This window comes from Amphiprion ocellaris, chromosome 18 (genome assembly GCF_022539595.1).
Source record: "Amphiprion ocellaris isolate individual 3 ecotype Okinawa chromosome 18, ASM2253959v1, whole genome shotgun sequence".
Classification (NCBI taxonomy): Eukaryota; Metazoa; Chordata; class Actinopteri; family Pomacentridae; genus Amphiprion; species Amphiprion ocellaris.
The window spans coordinates 30,120,460-30,139,207 of record NC_072783.1 but is presented as its reverse complement, the minus strand read 5'-3'; the positions used below and the strand labels follow the sequence as shown (position 1 = coordinate 30,139,207).

At 39.3% G+C, this 18,748-nt stretch overlaps 2 protein-coding genes across 4 annotated transcripts in view; both read left to right on the top strand.

The window, feature by feature from the left end:
* The window catches only part of LOC111583351 (disks large homolog 5-like), a 37,172-nt gene extending 25,599 nt beyond the window's left edge, over window positions 1-11,573 (top strand). For both annotated transcript variants that reach the window (XM_035958213.2, XM_035958212.2), the window contains exons 21-33: window positions 49-208; window positions 1,099-1,261; window positions 1,347-1,480; window positions 2,086-2,250; window positions 2,489-2,672; window positions 4,136-4,284; window positions 4,558-4,728; window positions 4,882-5,078; window positions 5,680-5,823; window positions 5,958-6,085; window positions 6,629-6,738; window positions 8,744-8,853; window positions 10,486-11,573. In XM_035958213.2, coding sequence (XP_035814106.2) covers window positions 49-208; window positions 1,099-1,261; window positions 1,347-1,480; window positions 2,086-2,250; window positions 2,489-2,672; window positions 4,136-4,284; window positions 4,558-4,728; window positions 4,882-5,078; window positions 5,680-5,823; window positions 5,958-6,085; window positions 6,629-6,738; window positions 8,744-8,853; window positions 10,486-10,589 — 1,919 coding nt within the window. In that variant the 3' untranslated portion in view covers window positions 10,590-11,573. The remainder of the gene's footprint in view (window positions 1-48; window positions 209-1,098; window positions 1,262-1,346; window positions 1,481-2,085; window positions 2,251-2,488; window positions 2,673-4,135; window positions 4,285-4,557; window positions 4,729-4,881; window positions 5,079-5,679; window positions 5,824-5,957; window positions 6,086-6,628; window positions 6,739-8,743; window positions 8,854-10,485) is intronic.
* Window positions 11,574-12,223: 650 nt separating this feature from the next.
* Window positions 12,224-18,748, top strand: part of LOC111583352 (calcium-activated potassium channel subunit alpha-1) — a 72,655-nt gene continuing 66,130 nt past the window's right edge. For both annotated transcript variants that reach the window (XM_055004334.1, XM_055004333.1), the window contains exon 1: window positions 12,224-13,156. In XM_055004334.1, the coding sequence (XP_054860309.1) occupies window positions 12,920-13,156 (237 nt within the window). In that variant the 5' untranslated portion in view covers window positions 12,224-12,919. The remainder of the gene's footprint in view (window positions 13,157-18,748) is intronic.

Sequence of the window (18,748 nt, the reverse complement as noted above, 5' to 3'; positions counted from 1 at the left end):
GTAAACATCAGGCCTGAATACCTGTACTTTCCTTCTCTGCCACTCCAGGCTCCCTTTCACATTCGGAGTGTAGCAGCCCGACCCCTCCAATGTCCCCTGTCAACCTGGAGACATCGTCTTTCACCAGCAGCCAGTCGCAGAGCTCCATTTCCACCCAGCCCAGGATATCAGTCAGCCCTGCTCCAGTTGGTGACAGACGAAAGGATGGGTAGGCCAGCCCCTGTCCGGGTCATTATGCTGCCATCATTCAGCAGAACACGACATGTTTTCCACCATTTGTCTGTACTTCTGTCTGGTTCACTGTGATTAAGTGCTTGTAAAGCAGTAAACAAAACCTGTGAGCCTCTATCTCACACTGTTAGAAAACCGACTCACCATCTATCATTTTATCCTCATCTCTTCCTTCTCTGCTGCTTATCATTATAACCTGAAGTCTCTCTCCCCTGCTTTGGGTGATCGTTATCTCCCTCTCTTCTCTCCATGTGCTTCTCAGATTTGTCTCTTACTACACTCCCTCTGTTAGACTTCCACTGGCAGTTAGGCCCAAGTTCTTCTCTTTAAGAAGCTTGAGGTTTGTCCTGTGCTGCTGCTTGTAGCACATACAGTATGTGCACTGTCTGCAAGAGACTGTTAGAGCACAAATCTCAAGACCGTCTGTGTACACCCTGCAAAAATAAATGTTATTTTCTCTCCCCATTTAGCAGCAGTCGTGCTAGATTTGTTTGAATGTTAAACAAATCTAATAATAAAATGGATGTGTATCCCTTTAAGTCATCATCTCCTTCTCTGCTTGTTATTTATTCAGAATGCCGATAAATTTTGAATGATTGCATGACACTGAGTTGGATTTTATAATGCACTTTGCACATCCCACACAACTCCTATATATGATTGTTTGGACCATTTTAACTCAAAGGCAAACAGTGTATCTTTGTATTGAGGGAATTATCAGATCCAAGTTGCATTAAAACATCAGATAATGGGCAACAGCTTCCTCATTATGTTTTTTCATGTTGCATGCTGCATCCTGCCAGCAGTCTTTTCCCATAGATGTCAAAACATTTCTTATAACAAAACTTTCTTCTTTTTCCCCTGAAGGCCTTACTTGGAGGAACCACGCAATGTGACGGTGCAGAAAGGAGCAGAACCTCTCGGTATCTCCATTGTGAGTGGAGAGAACGGTGGGGTATTTGTGTCCAAAGTGACAGCAGGCAGCATCGCTCATCAAGCTCGTTTAGAGTATGGAGACCAACTCCTCGAGGTACAGAAGCCTCCACACTTTAACTGCATATCTAGCTGTGATGTATAATTTCTGTCTGTTTCTAATGAGTCCCAATCGTTTCCAGTTTAATGGAATCAACCTTCGCAATGCCAACGAGCAGCAGGCGCGGCTGGTCATCGGGCAGCAATGTGACACAGTCACCATTTTGGCTCAGTATAATCCTCACATGTTTCAGCTGGGCAATCACTCTCGTTCTGGGTAAGAGGGAGATGTGGAGAAAACACAGAAACACATTAAGTTGCCTACAGTGTAATGTGACAAAACAAATGTCATGCATGTACATACAGTAAATACATACATGAAAGCATTGCATTGTGTTCCTAACAAACACCACATGGTGAGTAAACAACCAAAAAGACAACATACTATACTGCCTATATATGAAATGGGGCAATAGAGATGGTCTTGTAATTGTGTTTAAATACCAAATGAATAGAATGGAATGGAACAGAGTATAAATACTTTATTGATCCCCAAAGGGAAATTGTTTTGTTATAGAAGCAAACAAAGAGTAAAGTGACCACCACCACAATAGGAAAATATAAATGTGGGAAAATATATTTAGATTTCTTATTTATTTATAATAAAAATGTACAAATTGAAAAATGCACCATAATGTGTCAAATGTAAATGCTTAACATAAAATACATGTTCAGAATGGCACATAACCCCATTTTGCATGTACCATAAACATTCTTATACAGTGAGGACTGTATTGTCTTTTTTAAGGTTGGTTAGTAATTTGAAGTTATTTGGTGAGTAATTTGAAAAGATTTTGACTCCACTTCTATTCTTTTCCTTAGTTCTCGGATGGAATCCATCAGCAACCAGCCGACACCCCGGGAAAGCGGAGCCACCACCCCAGACCATCACTCCAATGTTGATACACTGAGTGAGCAGGATGAGGGCACCATGACACCACCATCCAAGCAGACAACTCCTGCCACCAGTCCTCACAGCTCCTTCAGGTACTACCTTATTTCTTCACACCACGCTGCCAGTTTTATCTTTAGTGCTGTCGTATTTTGTGTTGTGTTTGAATTTCCCTGGTGCCAGTTTTTTCTCTTTGCCGTCTTGCGACAGCTGGTGATTTTGTATTAATAAAGCCAACAGAAGTAAACTAAATCTTTTGGTATGAATTGTGATGGGGTTAAAGTAGAGGGAGAGAGAAATTTAAACTCTTTTTTTTTTTTTTTTCCCCTCCAGGCTTCCTGGTTCATTTACAAACAGGAGTGCAGAGTCTCGACTGGTGAGGCTGAAGAGAATCCATGTAGAACTAGGAGTTCAAATTTGTGGAGGAAATCTTTATGGCATTTTTGTGGAGAGTCTGGATGACGACAGTCCTGCTAAGAGTGCTGACGGCCTGTTGACGGGAGACTTGATACTGGAGGTATCAGCAGTGTTTATTTGTAGCTTTAACTCACTAAGATTATCATGTGCACAATACAAATTACTTTGCTAAATCACTAGTCAGACATAATTCAAAAATAAGCTCCTTTTGTCCTTGCACTAGTGACAGCTGTGTATTATCTGTGTGCTCATTCCATTCTCATGAATAAAATATCTCCCAACGTCTTGAGGGAATTTCTTCAAATTTGGCACAAATGCCCACTTGGCCTTAAGGATGAAGTGATCAGATTTTAGTGGTCAGGGATCTGTCACTGTGACCTCACATCTGTTCCATCCTTGTGATGGGAATATCTTAGGAACATCTGGACGGAATTTACATCTGGCATAAACAGTCACTTGGCCTCAAGGATGAACCGATTAGAATTTGGTTTTGTAATTGATGGTGACCTCACAACAACGTTAATTTTGGCACCTGATTCTGATTTAGTGACAATCTTTTGCCGAAGATGTGTATGAGTTTTAATCAAATGATAATGATTTTAGTTTTAGTCTAATTTTATTCAATAATAAACTGAAAACATTTTAGTCTAGTTTTTGTCAGTGGCATTTTAGTCAAATTTTTCATTGTTTATTCATTTTTAGATTATCTAATCACTTTGAAGCCACAGCTGTTGACAACTTTTTGTATGGAGGTTTCCCTAATTTTGTAATGTGTGATTTCACAGATGCTACTGCTCACTGAAGGACACTTTGTCCTTTCGTCTATCAAAAACAGTTTAGTTTTTATTCATTGACAAAAAAGTTTAAATCATTTTGATTCAGTGTTTTAATTTACGTTGTATACTTGCTTTTGTTGTGGGAAAACTGTTGATGTAATTAACACAACATATTTTTAGCCAAAGCTCAAGAGTTTATACATTAATTATGACAATATTTCACACAGATGTTTAATATGATAAACTTGTGAAGTGATAACTTTTTGTAACCCATGTTTGTATACTGTAACACCCTATTGTTCTGCCAAAACGCTTTTATGACCATTAGTCAATGTCACAACTCAGAAACGGAAGGCGATATTGTGCCCATATTTCACATTTAGTTGGATAGTGAATTTGTGACACTAATTTTGGGTGCTCACCTTTAAAGAGTATTAATTATCTAGATGTTGCGCTTCCAGGTTGAGATGTGTGTGAAGCATCAATTTGTTGCTTCTTTATAGCATCATCCATAGTCTCCAAGTGAAGATGGTATGTTTCTCAGTAGAAATGATTTACTGGATTGATATCTGTGGTCAAAAATTATGCTTCATGCCTTTATTTAAACCTACTCAAAGCCCCCAGTACATTTATTATAATGTGACATGAATGTAAACTGCAGCTTGACTGGGTGGCAGAAGCATACAGCTGCGAGGTGGTAATTCTAGTTTCTGCATTGTTTGCATTTTGTGTTGACAGAAGAGCTCTGTGTCCTTTTGTCAACAGTGTCATTTATGTTTTCACACAGTATAATGGCATTAGCATGAAGAATAAAACTAAAGAAGACGCTTACCTGGAATTGCTGAAGCCAGCTGAAACAATCACATTCAAGGTCCAGAACCGTGTAGACATCCTTGCTGAAATAAAGGAGTCTCCTGGAGATGGATTTTTTATAAGGTATCTGACGCACTCATAAAACTTTTGAAAGCAAGAATAAAGCAGATCAAGTCTCAGCTTTAGCTGCGGTATTACGCATTTGAGTTTTGTAACATGAAATGAAATCAATAGAACATGTGTCAGACTGTCGAGTACAAAAAACCTCAGTGTTGGACAATCATCTTGAAGCACCAACATTTTTATGTCTTGTAAAGCTGTCTCTTGATACTGTTGTTTAACCAAAGGCTAAGGAATGTGTTCCTATTAACTGTTTTGTTGTACATTTTTGGTCAGAGCACTTTATGAGAAGGTGGCAGAAGTAGAGCAGGACCTGAGCTTTAAGAAGGATGACATCCTGTATGTTGAAGACACATTACCAAATGGCAATTTTGGCTACTGGATGGCCTGGCAACTTGATGAAAATGCACAGAAGCTGGAGAAAGGGCAGATTCCAAGTAAATACATGTAAGTTCAGCCTATAATTCAGATTTGGTTATTATTCACACCAAACGCATAATTTCTCATTAACTTTTTATTCTAGTCCTCACAAATCTGTTCCTCAAGGTTAAATGTTAAAGAGCGGTTTAATTACATTTCATGCTGATATTTCTCCATCAGGATGGACCAGGAGTTCTACAGAAGACACAGCATGGCTGATATGAAAGATGATAATGGCACCAGCAAGACTCTTTCTGCCGCTGCTCGGAGGTCGTTCTTCCGTCGCAGGTTAAAGCACAAACGCAGCGGATCCAAGGATGGCAAGGACCTCACGGCTCTGGATGCCATAAGCACAGATTCTTTACCCATCACAGAGGGTGAGACATCCTCAATTATGCCACTTCATTAGAAATGTCCAAACCAAGTAGCACGAGTTCATGAGAATAGTGGATTCCAGAAAAGGATCGATTTTAGCATTGCAGTCTCCAAAACAGTTCAAAATAGATGTTGCTGCATCACATAATGTTATTCCATACATTCTTCTTCAGCTTTGTTGTTGAGAGCTGGATGTAAAATTACGCACAAACGACTCCGACAACAGTTTGGTCAAAGATTTGAGTGTGGAGGAGGATATAATTTTTGGATGTTCTCTCTTACTAATTCTTCACCTTCAGATTTAATTTTCCGACTCATAATCGTCACTGCTGTCAGTTCATCAGACTTCACACACCTTTTCACAGATCCATTCCAGTGCTTCACGATGTCTTAACATAAAATTATTTGTATTCAGATTTGTCAGGCAACTCTCGGGTATGAAAGTGTGGCCATGAAGCACGATTGTTCTATAAAAAGCTTTGGGGCTCAACAGAACCTTTCCCAGGGTGCACAAGTTCATAACTCTGGTTATTAACAGCGGCTGTAGCTCTATGCCGTCTTGTGTATTTTGGAATGAAGTGCATTTCTACATCTCCTGTTTAGATGGAGTGAGCCTGATGTACCAGCGCGTTCAGAAGGTGGAGTGTTCGTCGCCTAGACCAGTGCTGGTGTTGGGTCCTTTAGTGGAGGCCAGTAAGGACATGTTGGTAAAGGAAGCTCCTGCCAAATTCTGCCGCTGTCTGCCTGGTGAGCTTGTACACACAGAAAGAGTCTGTGATTCAACTAAAAACTACTTAAATAGGATCAAGGTATTAATTGGAGAGAGAGCTAAATCTGTAAATTATACAGTTTGTTAAAATGTTGATTCATTTTACTTGCAGAAATTATGAAGGCATCTCAGCAGGCAATAGAGCGTGGAGTGAAGGATTGTGTGTTCATTGACTACAAACGGAGGAGCGGCCACTTTGACGTGACAACTGTTGCATCAATAAAAGAGATCACAGAGAAGGTAACAGAGTTTCGGTGTGTATTATGATCAGTTAGGGCCATCAATGTGGCATCTTTGGACTAGAACATCAAAAGTAATTATATCTTTGAGTTTTAGAACTACTAAGTTTGTTCACACACATTATCTTTATAACCTGAGACTGCAAATTAGAGGCAAGTATCTCTAGTTCTTTGGAGAGCCTAACAGAAAATCAGTATTCTGGTGTAATATTTGTCTGTAATTGCAAATAAAGCATCATGGCTCAACTTTAAAACTCATCATAATATAACTTAACTGATTGATGAGGTATTTTAAAGGATTTTTAAAAAAATTATTTTCATCACGATTTGTTCAATTTTGGAATTTGTAAGCTGCACCAACTGCTTTGCCGACATATCTGACAACCTGATATGAATAAATCCAAAATGCATCTTCAGTTTTATTTCATGCTGGATGTTAATTTTGTTTCCAAACTCTACAAACTGCTGTATTTTCTGCAGCATTCTGCTTTGAACCACCGCCCCCATCTCTCACACAGTGTTCTGCTGTCATTTTCTCTCATAGGACTGTCACTGTTTGCTTGACATTGCCCCTCACGCCATCGAACGTCTTCACAGCGTTCACATCTACCCAATCGTCATATTCATTCGCTACAAAAATGCCAAGCAGATAAAGTGAGTAATCCCATGCCTTTGAAGACATTTGTTTCACGTTTTTTGTTTAGTTTTTTTTTTTTTTTTTTTATTTCTTGCTCGAAGACATGTCAAGTGTACTGTGTTTTGGCACCACTACTGTTTACCCAATTACATTTCAAGTTCAGAGAAAATTCATTCAACGATTCTGCTCCTGGAGGCTGTTTATGAGAAGAATTATTTCAGAAAAATGTCGTTTTACAAAAATGTAGGCCAGAGGATTTTCAAATACAAAAACATTAATGCTCGTAAATCATTAACATACAATATACTTTAGTGTTTGTAGCATCTAATGTAATCATCTGTTAATCTCAGCTGACTGGACATTGAATTAATTTGTTAGAATGATTCGATTGTACATTTCTCAAAAAAAAATGCCCCCGTGTTTCTGCCACTTCCCCTGCCAAGAATTATGATTCTTGATTACTCTCAATTTTTTTGTGTGTGTCAAAACAGACATTCAGGAAATTGACTTCTGCAGAAGCCTTGCTGCTGTAATCATATTTATCTATACATAACAAAAACTAATTGCCTGCTGGGCTTTCATTGGCTGATGGTGATATCTCAAAGACCTCTCCGCTTTTTCATTTGTAATCGCATGGAGAAGATTAAATCTGCTGAACCCTAAGCATAGTACTTTATGCACATGTACACACAGACACACACAGACACAAATGAGGTCGCTCTCAGGTCTGGCAGGAACAGGCTTTCTGGCCACTCACGTACACACACACACACACACACACACACGCGCGCACACACAAATCTATGAAACGGTGCAGCAGGCAAACATGTTTGAGATTGATTCCTGCTAAGCCTTCACTGTCATCAGCTGAGTGCCAGCTGTCCAGGGAGGGGCTCGTAGAGTCTGTGGCTCCGCTCTGTGGCGTGGGTGGCTAAAACACTCGCCGCCCCCACACGCTGCAGTTTCCACATACACACAAACACACCTCCCACCGCCTGCCTGCTGCAGCGACTGACAAAAGCTCAAGGTTTTCGTTTTTTTTTCCTGCGTTTTTATCTTCTGGGAGGCATCAGCAGACCAATATGTTGACTGCATACTGAGTGCCGGGGAGAGACAGGAGTGTGATTCTGGGTTAGGTCAGAGGCTCCCAGTGGAAGATGAAGACCGGCAATCACATGACTCCGTCACAAGAATATGTGTAGATGTGGAGCGACTGAGTGGGCTGAAAGGCTTCAAAGTAGAGAGATTTCACTGAGACTGTGCTGGTAGACTGATGGGTAGAAATGACAGATTTCAGCTACCAGCTATGTTGATATTTCCTTTAAATCATAAACATTGGCTATGTTGCAACTAAATTTGAATATTTCTAATGACTTCACAATATATTTTGCTTCAATATGATAACATGCTGTTGATTTCAGTACCAGTAATCATGCTACATACTTTACTAAATTAGGCAAAAAGACTATCCTATCAATTTTTCTCAGTAGCATTTCCCAATAATTTCCGTTATTTTAATTTACTATATGATGAGCACTTTATCATTGTCTTGATAAATATGCTGGCAATAGAAGATTGATAAAACTCACCCATGCTGTTGATTCTGTTTGCTGTCCAGTTGTTTTCAATGCAAATGTGACCATGCAGTGGAATTAAGGTGAATTAATTTACATCTCTGGATGAACAGCTTTCAGATTTTGAACATTAGATCTTTTGCAATGTGTATATTAAAATGCTAAAGTTTACGTTCTTATGTGACTCAAAAAAATACTTATTGACAACTTCTTCAAAGCATACAAACGCAATTTACAACTTTTTATAAAATAAACCACAAGAAAGTTGTTGCTGTTTTAATGACATGATGACATCCAATGTAATCTCAAGATAACTCATTTAAAAAAATTACTCATGGGTTCCAACAAACTCTGCCTTGTTTGTTGCACTGCTATTGCGCCTTGTTATGAATCTGTGTGAAGTGAGGTTTTCAAGGATGCTGACGGGCTGCGGATGTTGTCTCCTCAGAGAGCAGAAGGACCCTTTGTACCTGCGGGATAAACTCTCACAGAAACATTCCAAGGAGCAGTTTGAGGCGGCACAGAAAGTAGAGCAGGAGTACAGCCGCTTCTTCACAGGTTGGTGGAAATGCATTCTGGCTAGTTTGGATACAAGAATTAGCATATAAATTATTTTAGGCTTACAGAGACCGAATAATTTGAGCACCACTGCAGGGTTTAACACTAATTTGCTAATGAGGATTTGCAAAGAGATGTACAAATATCGGTACTGCTATCGTAACTAAATTTATCATCTTTGATATGGCTATTTAGGTGGTTAAGTTACCTAAAAATGACAATTCTCAGATACTTTATAAATCACTCTAGTGTCTATAGAGAAACAAGGTCTAACTAGCCTGCTAGCAAGCTAAAATAACATTAGCTTGCCCTGCATAGCTGTATAATTTTGAAAATCAGCATTAAAATCACATTAATTTACAAGTTTCATACATTCCACTAATATATGATTTGTACTGGTATCAACTTTTGTTTTAAAATATATTTAAGCTTTTATTGCAGTTATGTAAAAGTTACAAGGGAGCATCAACAGGTTTCTGCAGTGTTACCATGGTAACACATGGAGAAAGTGATGTCTGTGTCGGTACCATTGCAGGACGTTCCCAGTGGAGGAATAACCAACATTCCCTGAACAGGGAGTAGGGATTACTGTTTATGTACACTGTGGAGCAGAGCACAGCTTTAGTTTTTTATGATGTCTGTCTGAGTCTGGAGGTTATCTGAGGTTTTGGAGCACAGTGTCTCTGAGTTCTTTCACAGATCAGAGTGAAAGTTTTCTATCTGGAGCAGCCGCCAGTCTGTGAGAACCAACTGTCCAGCAGATTAATGGCTGTATTAAAGGAGGCAACTTGTGGGGAAGAGCTTTGGAAAGGAACACATCCCACCACTGATCCCTTCTAACAGGGAGAGGGAGTCAGCCAGTTCAGGCCACAGTGATGAGCACTGTAATTATGAGCAGTTATAAATGTGACTGTGTGGTGGTAGATAGTGTTAAGTGGAGCTGATCACATCAGAGTACTAGTTCTTTGCCAATGTCTAGACCTAAAATCAATCATGGCTCCACAGTCCTGTTAGTCCAAGAGAGCATGAAATGACGAGAAGATTGAATGTTGATCAAGAAGGATTTGGTGCTTGCCTCATTTATAGCATATTTAATTTATATCAACTGAAAAACTTTTTTTTTTTTTTACTGCTGATCTTACAATACAAACATAACAAAGACACTGGGCTGTTGAACTTGGAATCTGCTTTTTTTTTTTTTTTTACTAAAGCTGAAACAGTGAATCAGTAAGTGAATTTAAAGAAAATTAATAAACAACTTTATTGAGTTTTTCATCATTTACTTTTGGTAACTTCTCAGTTGTGAGGATTTCTTTGTGTAATGAACTTTGACACTGGGTGAATTTGACATTAGGGTATTTTCAGACTAAATGAATCAGGAAAATAATCACAAGATGAGTAGATAACGACAAAAAATCATTAGTTGCTAATCTATGTTTTTCAGTTTTCTGACATTTTATAGGCAAACAATTCATCAGTTTGTCAAAACAAAGAAGATCAGCGTATAATAGAACTACTATAACTAGCTGCAGCCCTAGATATTGACATGGAGTAGAAACATGGAGCCTTGTCTGATCTACATGCTTAACACTCCACATGTAAATATTCCTCCCCACCTTCACTGTGTTGCAGGCGTTGTCCAAGGAGGCAGCGTCTCCTACATTTGCACTCAGATCATGACCATCGTGGAGCAGGAACAGAGTAAAGTGCTGTGGATTCCAGATGGAGCACCGTAGAAATCTCACCTCACTACATGTCGCGCATAAACACGTTACAGGGTGTGGTTTTTATTATGGGATACGGAACAAATCGGTACATCTGTACGCTGCAGAGACACATATGGTTTAACGTCCAATACTTTTTCTCATATTCCAATATCAGCACTGATGGTGATCATGCAATATTCCCACTACAATAGTAATGTACTGTACTACAGATAGATTTGTTTACACTAGTATTTAATACTTGAATGTTTTATCCTCCCTTACATCTAGTAGCTCTCCTTTATTCCCACTTTGTCCCATGAACATGTCGGACCACAAGAAGTCAAGATGGGCGCAAACTGAAAACCTTATTCTTGAAATGAAGTTAAATCGGACCACTGTGTTCCTTTCTCTATATTTATACACATTTTCCTGCCATTTAATTTATCTAATCAAATCAAAGATGTTGGTTATGAACCTTTTGTTATACAAATGTAGTTGTCTAGTTAATAGGAAGGATGATATTTTACTATTAATGTTCTTATTTATAGAGGAGAAGTTGTGGCAGATTTGCTTCCTTCACATTATGTTGCAGTTTTGTGTTTTTATGATGCTGTCTGAACGTACCGTTCTTTGTTTTTTCCATTTCAGTCCTCAAACATAATATTGTGCCAAGCTAAAAATATCTGTTCATCACTATACATTCTTGAATTTATTAACACTACAACTTCTATGGTAAATCATCCAGCAGGTTTGCTAGTTTTAACCATTTTGCCCGGGTTTGTGTGTTCTACTGGTATTGCCAATATTGTTCCTCTTTGTCAAGTGGATTTTTTTTTTTTAAGAAGGGATGTTTCATTTCTGGTTCATGGTTGGCTGTCAGCTAAACACATGTTCATGTTGAATTTTCAGTAAAATCAACATTTCATCTTCAAGTCAGATGAAACTCTTTAGGGCAGGTTTTTCTCCAAATGAAGGTTTCTTATGAAATATTAAAAACAGAGCACAGTTAATGGACTGCAAGTTGTGTGTGTTTTTCTGTTTTTAAATAGAACTTGTGTTTACTTGAGGTCGTTTCCACAGATGACAGATTTTGAAGGCTGGTATTTGTCAAGAACACAAGTGGAACCTCAGTGATCAATCTACAGTTTGTCCACGAGGGGGAGGAATTCACCACTGTAGGTGAGGAAATGTAAGATGTCATTTTAGTACTTTACTTTACCAGTGCCTAATCTAGGCGACAACTTCTCTTTACTGATGTACTTTTATATTGCTTATATTCCAAAAGGATGAGGTTTTTACCAGAAGCCTCAATATCACTTGAAGTATTGAGTTTATACTTTCAGGAGGATGTTTTTATACACCTTGGATGCATGAAAACCTGATGTTATTTATTCCCTCTTTGTTTCTGTTCCGTGGCTTCTATTGACAATTAAAATTCAAATCCTAGAATTTAGAACCCAGTAGTGTTTTATAACCAGATAATGTAGGACACCAGTTGGAGAAAACTGAGTTTGAAAATGAATTATAATTTCAGAACTACAACTGGAGGTGTCTCCACAGTCATACTTTCAAAGGAAGGTGGCTGCAACCACAAAGTTACAATCATAAAAAATTGATGAAGCGGTCACTATAAATAACCAGACATCCAGATAAGCATCGACGTCTGCTATTGATGGCTCCTCCTCCGCTACCTGTAAATCTGCGATGCCATCTTCCAACAAATGGATGTGGCAGGCGGGCGCCGGAGCCGAAGAGCGAGAATTACCGATAGTATTTGTGTTTTCTGCAACCGATTTCACCGATAAGGATATGACAAGTTGCGACCTTAAACGCGGAGGAGCGCATTCAACAGTGCGTCGTGCTGAGCTCCAGTAGCGGACCTGCCGAAAGCTGCGCCGCTCAAGGTGGAGGAGTGAGTCCATCGGCTGGCGAGGACAGCGCGACTCTTCACTCTAATAATAATCATAAAAACTCAGGTTTTATTCGTCGGGACAGCCGAAAAAAGCGAGAGATTTGCGGAGTTTGCAACAAAAAATATGATTTTTACGCACAGATCAAACGGATGACGCGCAATTCCAGCCCCGAACGCGCATCGCCAGGCGCACCACTGCTATCTTGATTTGAAGGGAAGTTTATATTACTGTGCGTGTGACTGCCGTCGACTCAACTTTTTTCACGTCTTTGCTTCCATTGGAGCCAGATGAGAAGGCAGAGGAGCGGAGGGTGGTTGACTGAACATGCCTGAGCCGTTGGGGCATCAGGGGGCGCTGGCTGGAGCTCCCCAAAGCGCCTGAATCTCTAGTTGAGTTGATTTGTTTGTTTTTGAAGGGGGGTGGCTGGCAGGTGACCAGAAGTCGATTATGCCGAAAAACAGGGAGAAATTCAACCCGGATCCGTCCATCCACATCTCCAAGATGATGAACGTGATCATCCCCCTCTCACCAGATGTGCCCTGTGACAGCAACGGCCAGCGGATGTGGTGGGCTTTCCTCGCCTCCTCCATGGTCACTTTCTTTGGGGGTCTCTTCATAATCCTCCTGTGGAGAACTCTCAAATACCTGTGGACTGTGTGCTGCCACTGTAACGCCAAGAAGAAGGTACGTCGGGTCATGTCAGAAAAGCAGCGCTCCAATAGTGAAATTCAACACAGGGTTTGTGTTTAGCAGCCAATGCGTGACAACAGCGTGTCCAGCCAGTTTGATCTATGAAATGGGCTTGTAATTAAATCTGTGTGGAGGCCCCATCGACAGAGCGCACAGTGCATGGCTCTGAATAATGAACTCTGCTATTCTGGTTTATGTCACATACAGTAACAGTGAGACGGGATTAAATACTGATGAGGGAATCATATTCAGTTTGGGCAGGTGTAGTTATAAGTGCAGCTGACGTTGGTGGATCATCTTGTATTTGTTCCAATAGGTTGGTTATTAATGATTTAACACATAAGCAAGTCACAAGGATTGTGAAATGTTTATATTACAAAACCATTTATGTTTAATATCAGTGTCAATAATTTTAAAAATTCCACATACTTTCTCACCTAATAGTGAGAAATACTTTGCAGACAGTTTTATTTGGCCTGAAATATCTGAGATTTCATCCTCTAATTCACTGGAGGGGAATAGAAGTTCAACTGTGCTGCTGAAAAGAGTGCAGATTTATTTTCTCTTGTTTTTCCAGAAGCAATACTCCAGTTACTCACAGGTAAGTAGCTATGAGCATTTTGCACTGCAGGTACTTTCTATTGAATATCTGGTCACTGTGTGTTCTATGAGCTATCCAGAGTAACAGGGACACTTACTTACTGGAAAACATGTTTATTTTTATTTTTACGGTCATTTTTAAACATAGTGTGACATCAAACAAAATTCCATTCACTGCCATTTGTTTGAATGCAATGTGTTTTTATAATTTGGATTAAACCGCAGAAGCAAGAAGACATTTCAAAGGTGAAAATTATAAAGTATGACCAACATCACAAGTGATTCAATAACCTATTAGATTGAAAAAAAACATTCAACATAGTCTAATATTAGTGTCATTTGCTGCTTGGACTTCACTGGTTGACTGTGCAGTACATTTTGTTTGATTTGTTTCCAAAAGGAATAGTTTTACCTGTCAGGGACACAGCCCATCATCTGCTTCTACATTTAAGATGAGCACTACTAGCATTTTTTGATCCAATTAGTACACCATTTGTGAGAGCCCAGCAACGGTCCTGCATAAGGAAAATGTGTTTTTACTCTACTGAACATTAACCAGATTAAATTCAAGATTTATAAACTGTACATTTTTTGGAGTAAAAGACAGTTTATATCCTTCCTCAAATGCTGAAAGACAAACAGACTCGCTTATAAAAGTGCCAGAGACGTAGTTTGTTTTAATGTATGTGCATTCATTTCTCAGACAGGCAGTTTGAAGGAGGAGGAGAAATGGAAAAGGCTGCTGCATGCAGGGTGGGACTGACTTTTTATAATGTCTGTATCACTTCCATGCTTTGGTTGAAAGTGGTAGCAATTAAGGCTGCAGCTAAAAATGGCTTAAATCAGTGATTGATCTGTTGATATGTTAGGCTATTTAGTTAATCACTTTGTCTTTTACATTTTCAAAAATACAGAAAAGTGCAAATTGTGACTTACAAACCCGAGCCCAAGGTGCTGCTTACCAAAATATTCAAATAGGTTAACTCAGGTAAATTCAGTTTTATTTAAATTGTGTCAATTCACACAGCAATGTGAAGATCTTAGAATATTACATTATAGAGAGAAACCCAACAAATCCAAATTTAAAGATTCCTTTTTGAGCAAATTGTTTGGCAAAAGTGGAAAGAAAAAAACTTATTTTTTAAAAGAAAAAAAACTCCTGCAGAACCAGGCTAAGGGAGAGCTGATGTCTGCCTCGACCAGTTGGGGCGAGGGTGAAAAGACAGCAGAGAGAAAACAGTGCATTAGAGAACAATACATACTGTGGAAATTTATTTGGCCAGTATCTGCATTAAAATTATCGTGATATAAGATAGAAACGGGCAAATCCTCCCATTTGAAAAGCAGGAACAAGAAAATCTTTGACTTATTTTTGCTTAATAAATGACTTAAATGAAAGATCAATTCATTTTCGTTTTGCTAAGCATTTGAGCTTATTCAGAAGAATCCATGAGCTTGCTGCTTGGTTTTATTTATAGATGCATGAAAGTGGAACAGAAATACCTCTGTGAAAACAAATCAGGATGAGGCTGTTCATTTCAGAGTCCACAGTTGAACTGCGCTCATGTGTGAATACAAGAGAGCAGTCAGATTTTCGTGTTTTTGTTCAGATTTTGCCATGTGAAGCTGCTGAGCTCCACCAACCTGTTGTGCTACTCTGTGGGAGTTAGCCAGAGACGGGTCATCCTTTCACTTCCAATCTCCCCCTCGCTGCCTTTTGCTCTCCTGGCATTCATTTCGTAACTCCAGCCCCGTCTTCTTCTCACCCTCCTTTTCTCATCCAAGAATCAACCTTCCTCCAAAGTGTCAGAAATGCAGTGTCAGGCACATACGGTATGTTCAATATGAATCAGTATTTTTGTTGCTAAGCAACTAGCAAGCAAAGGATTTCATTATAAGAGTAAATCTCTCTCTGTTATGCAGTTGTCTAGGCTGTGAGATGTGACAGGTTGTGCTGGAGGAACACCTCCCCACCCCCTCCCAGTCTGTGCATGTCATTAGCAGCCCAAACATGGAGGCTTTCAGTGCATTGTTCCTAGATGGGAGTTGATAATCCGTTTCCTCCTTCTCTGATTTTCAGTTTGTTTTCCCTCTCCGCGGGGCCTTTGCTGCCCAGTTCTGTTCTGTTCTGACAGCTCTTACGTCTCTGAGACTGAGCCTCCATCTCAGTGGCTCTGTCCTCCCAGTCAGATGGTAATCGATGAAACTCGTCATTTGTGAGGTTCTGATGAATGACTGCTATTATCTGTCTAGGAAGGAGAAAGAAATTGTTTTCATTGTAAAAGCCACTGTACTCACAATGGGGAAGATGACGGATTGTGGCAGCTTCTCAGTCATGTTGAAGTTTCTTTGTAGGAATTTGTTTCGTCGTTTACTCAGTTATGTGTTCAGGAGGGCTGATGCAGGTTTGAGAGACCACATATCAACCAGCAGCCTGACAAATATATCACTGACCAATGTGTTGGTTGGTGAAGGTACTGAAAGAGGCCTGTCAGCATGAAGGATTTTATTATAGCTGACGAAGTGTTGTTTGTTCAGTCCGCCACTTTGATCCAAACTGAACAAACTCTTGGACATATTCGGATGATACTTAGTACAGACATTCATGTTCCCATTGGGGGTAATTGTTCAAACTTTGTGACATTCCTAATATAAGACAACAATGAGGTTTACAGTTTTAGTTTTGAGTTTTCTGACAACTACTGGATGTACTGATGCTTTGCCGCAAATATTTATGGTCCCATTAAGAGAAATTCGAAAGACTGTTGAGCCCATTGCTTATAAAAAGTGTGATAATTAGGTCAGTTTTGATAGTTTAGCCTGCTAACATAAGATAAGATCGTAACCATGGTATGCATTAGCATGTTGGCATCAGCCCTATCCCAATCTCCACACTCACAGTGTCTGAGGTGTGTTCCGCTAAAACGGCAACTGCGTGATGCTTACGGCATCACCGCTGTCAAATCGGCAGGTGCATAAGAGCTCTGATGAAGATTTTTTGATGTTATTTTGCCCCATTTCTGCATCCACTTTTCTGCAGACTGTCATGAGGGACTCATCATAATTTATAGCTATATTGATGCTAAACACAGTCGTCCTGCAGCCTACAAAATGCGCACAAGCTATACACATTTGTAGAGTTTTTGACATTGAAACTGTGAATGAAACCTGGGTCTATATTCACTTTAAAAAAAAATGTTGTTTCAAAGCAACATGTTTGTCCCATTCTTGCTTGTTGTACCATTCAGTCCTCTCAAAAAGCCTCACCCGCTCAAACATCACAGCTTTGGGTGGAAACTTGGACTGGAGTGTTGTCAAACTTCTCTCATTCTAGTTTCTAAATGTAAATGTTTTCTTGTTTCTTTGCTCCTCTATGACATTAAGCTGAATATGTTTGGGTAATGGACAAAACAAGACATTTGAGGACGTCATCTTGAGCTTTGAGAAACACAGATCGACATTTTTCACCATTTTCTGACATTTTATAGAGCAAATCTAATCAACGATAGAGTTTAATCAACAATGAAAATAAAAGTTAGTTGCAGCCCTAATGTTGCTTTTAAGCTGCATCTGAAATATTGTAATTACCAGATAAGTGCTCGTGATCGAACAGTGGTAATTAGAAATTTGGAGTAGCAGAGTCTCGCACACACAGTAAAGTCCAACAGGTCACACGAAGTTAACATTAATGCAACACTACACTGACATCAGCTCTGAAATTGCTTTAAAAATGATACATTTCTGCTAACACTCTCTGAAACAAACTTTTTCTTTGCTGCAGGATTTATTACAAAAAAAATCAGATTTGTCCATTTTGTTTTATCTTCAGTCAGAAGCACTTGGACGCAACAAACCCACTTCAGCATGAAGAAGAAACACTTGAAGGCAGGATAATTTATTTAACATCCAGACACTCATTGTTTTCACAGTCTTCTCTGCAACTTGGCTCGTCAGTCTTCTTTGTAAAGACATGAAAAATATTCCTAATATATTCCTTGTGATGTCTGTTTAGTTGGCTGTGTAATTAGTTAGGCAAGTATTAGATACTCACATTGCATAACACAAACAGCATGTTGCAGTTTGGCTGCCGTTGCGCCATCTGGGATCCAACAGGTCTCAGATTAACACAAACGTTAAACATCTCGACAGTGCCATAGCCTGCTGCTTTTTGTCAGGCAGGAAGACAAAAGGTGCACTTGATGCTGTTAATGAGTCTTATAGGAAGTGTTTTGGATTTACATATTAATATATGTGTAATTTTTGTATAAATCCTCTCAAATATTTGTTTTCAAAAAGCAAAAAATATCACAAATTCCTCTTAATGTTCCATTTTAACTGATTGTCTGAGCTGCATTTCACTGTCTTACACACACGACTCATCCACTTTAGAAGCTGTACGATTCCAAATGATAACATATTCAGAAATAGTGCAGTTTCATCTTAAGATCCACACAGCATTCATTTCTTCACACCACAGCTGATTTTAGCTGCTGACTGAGGGGTCAGTTTATTTCCCACTTTGATGCAGATATTGATTCATGTAGATATTAACTAAATGACTATGTTCATTCAGTGTGTGATTTATTGATTGGAGGAGCATGGGTTTAAGTGCCATATGTGATACAGATAGTCTTTCTTCATAAAGCGCAGATCGGTTATGAGACTCGGATATTTCAGGAAGTTTTTCCTGCTCAGAGAACGTCTTGGTTCATTATTAATGTGATTTATATTAATATATGTTTAAATAATTGATTCGTTTTTGGAGAAATTGTGTCACAAGCCACATGTTCTATTCTCGTTTAATGCGCTCGGCCTTTGAGAAATGATCCTGGTGGATCCTGAGAATAGGCTAACAGTGTTGATCAATGACCTCTGGTGTCAGGAAGACTGGATTTATGCAAGATAGTGGAACCTAAATTTGGAGGCTCAGACTACTGATCAAAGTGACAAAGAGGAGATGTGCTGCCTGGGTAGCTGTAATGACGA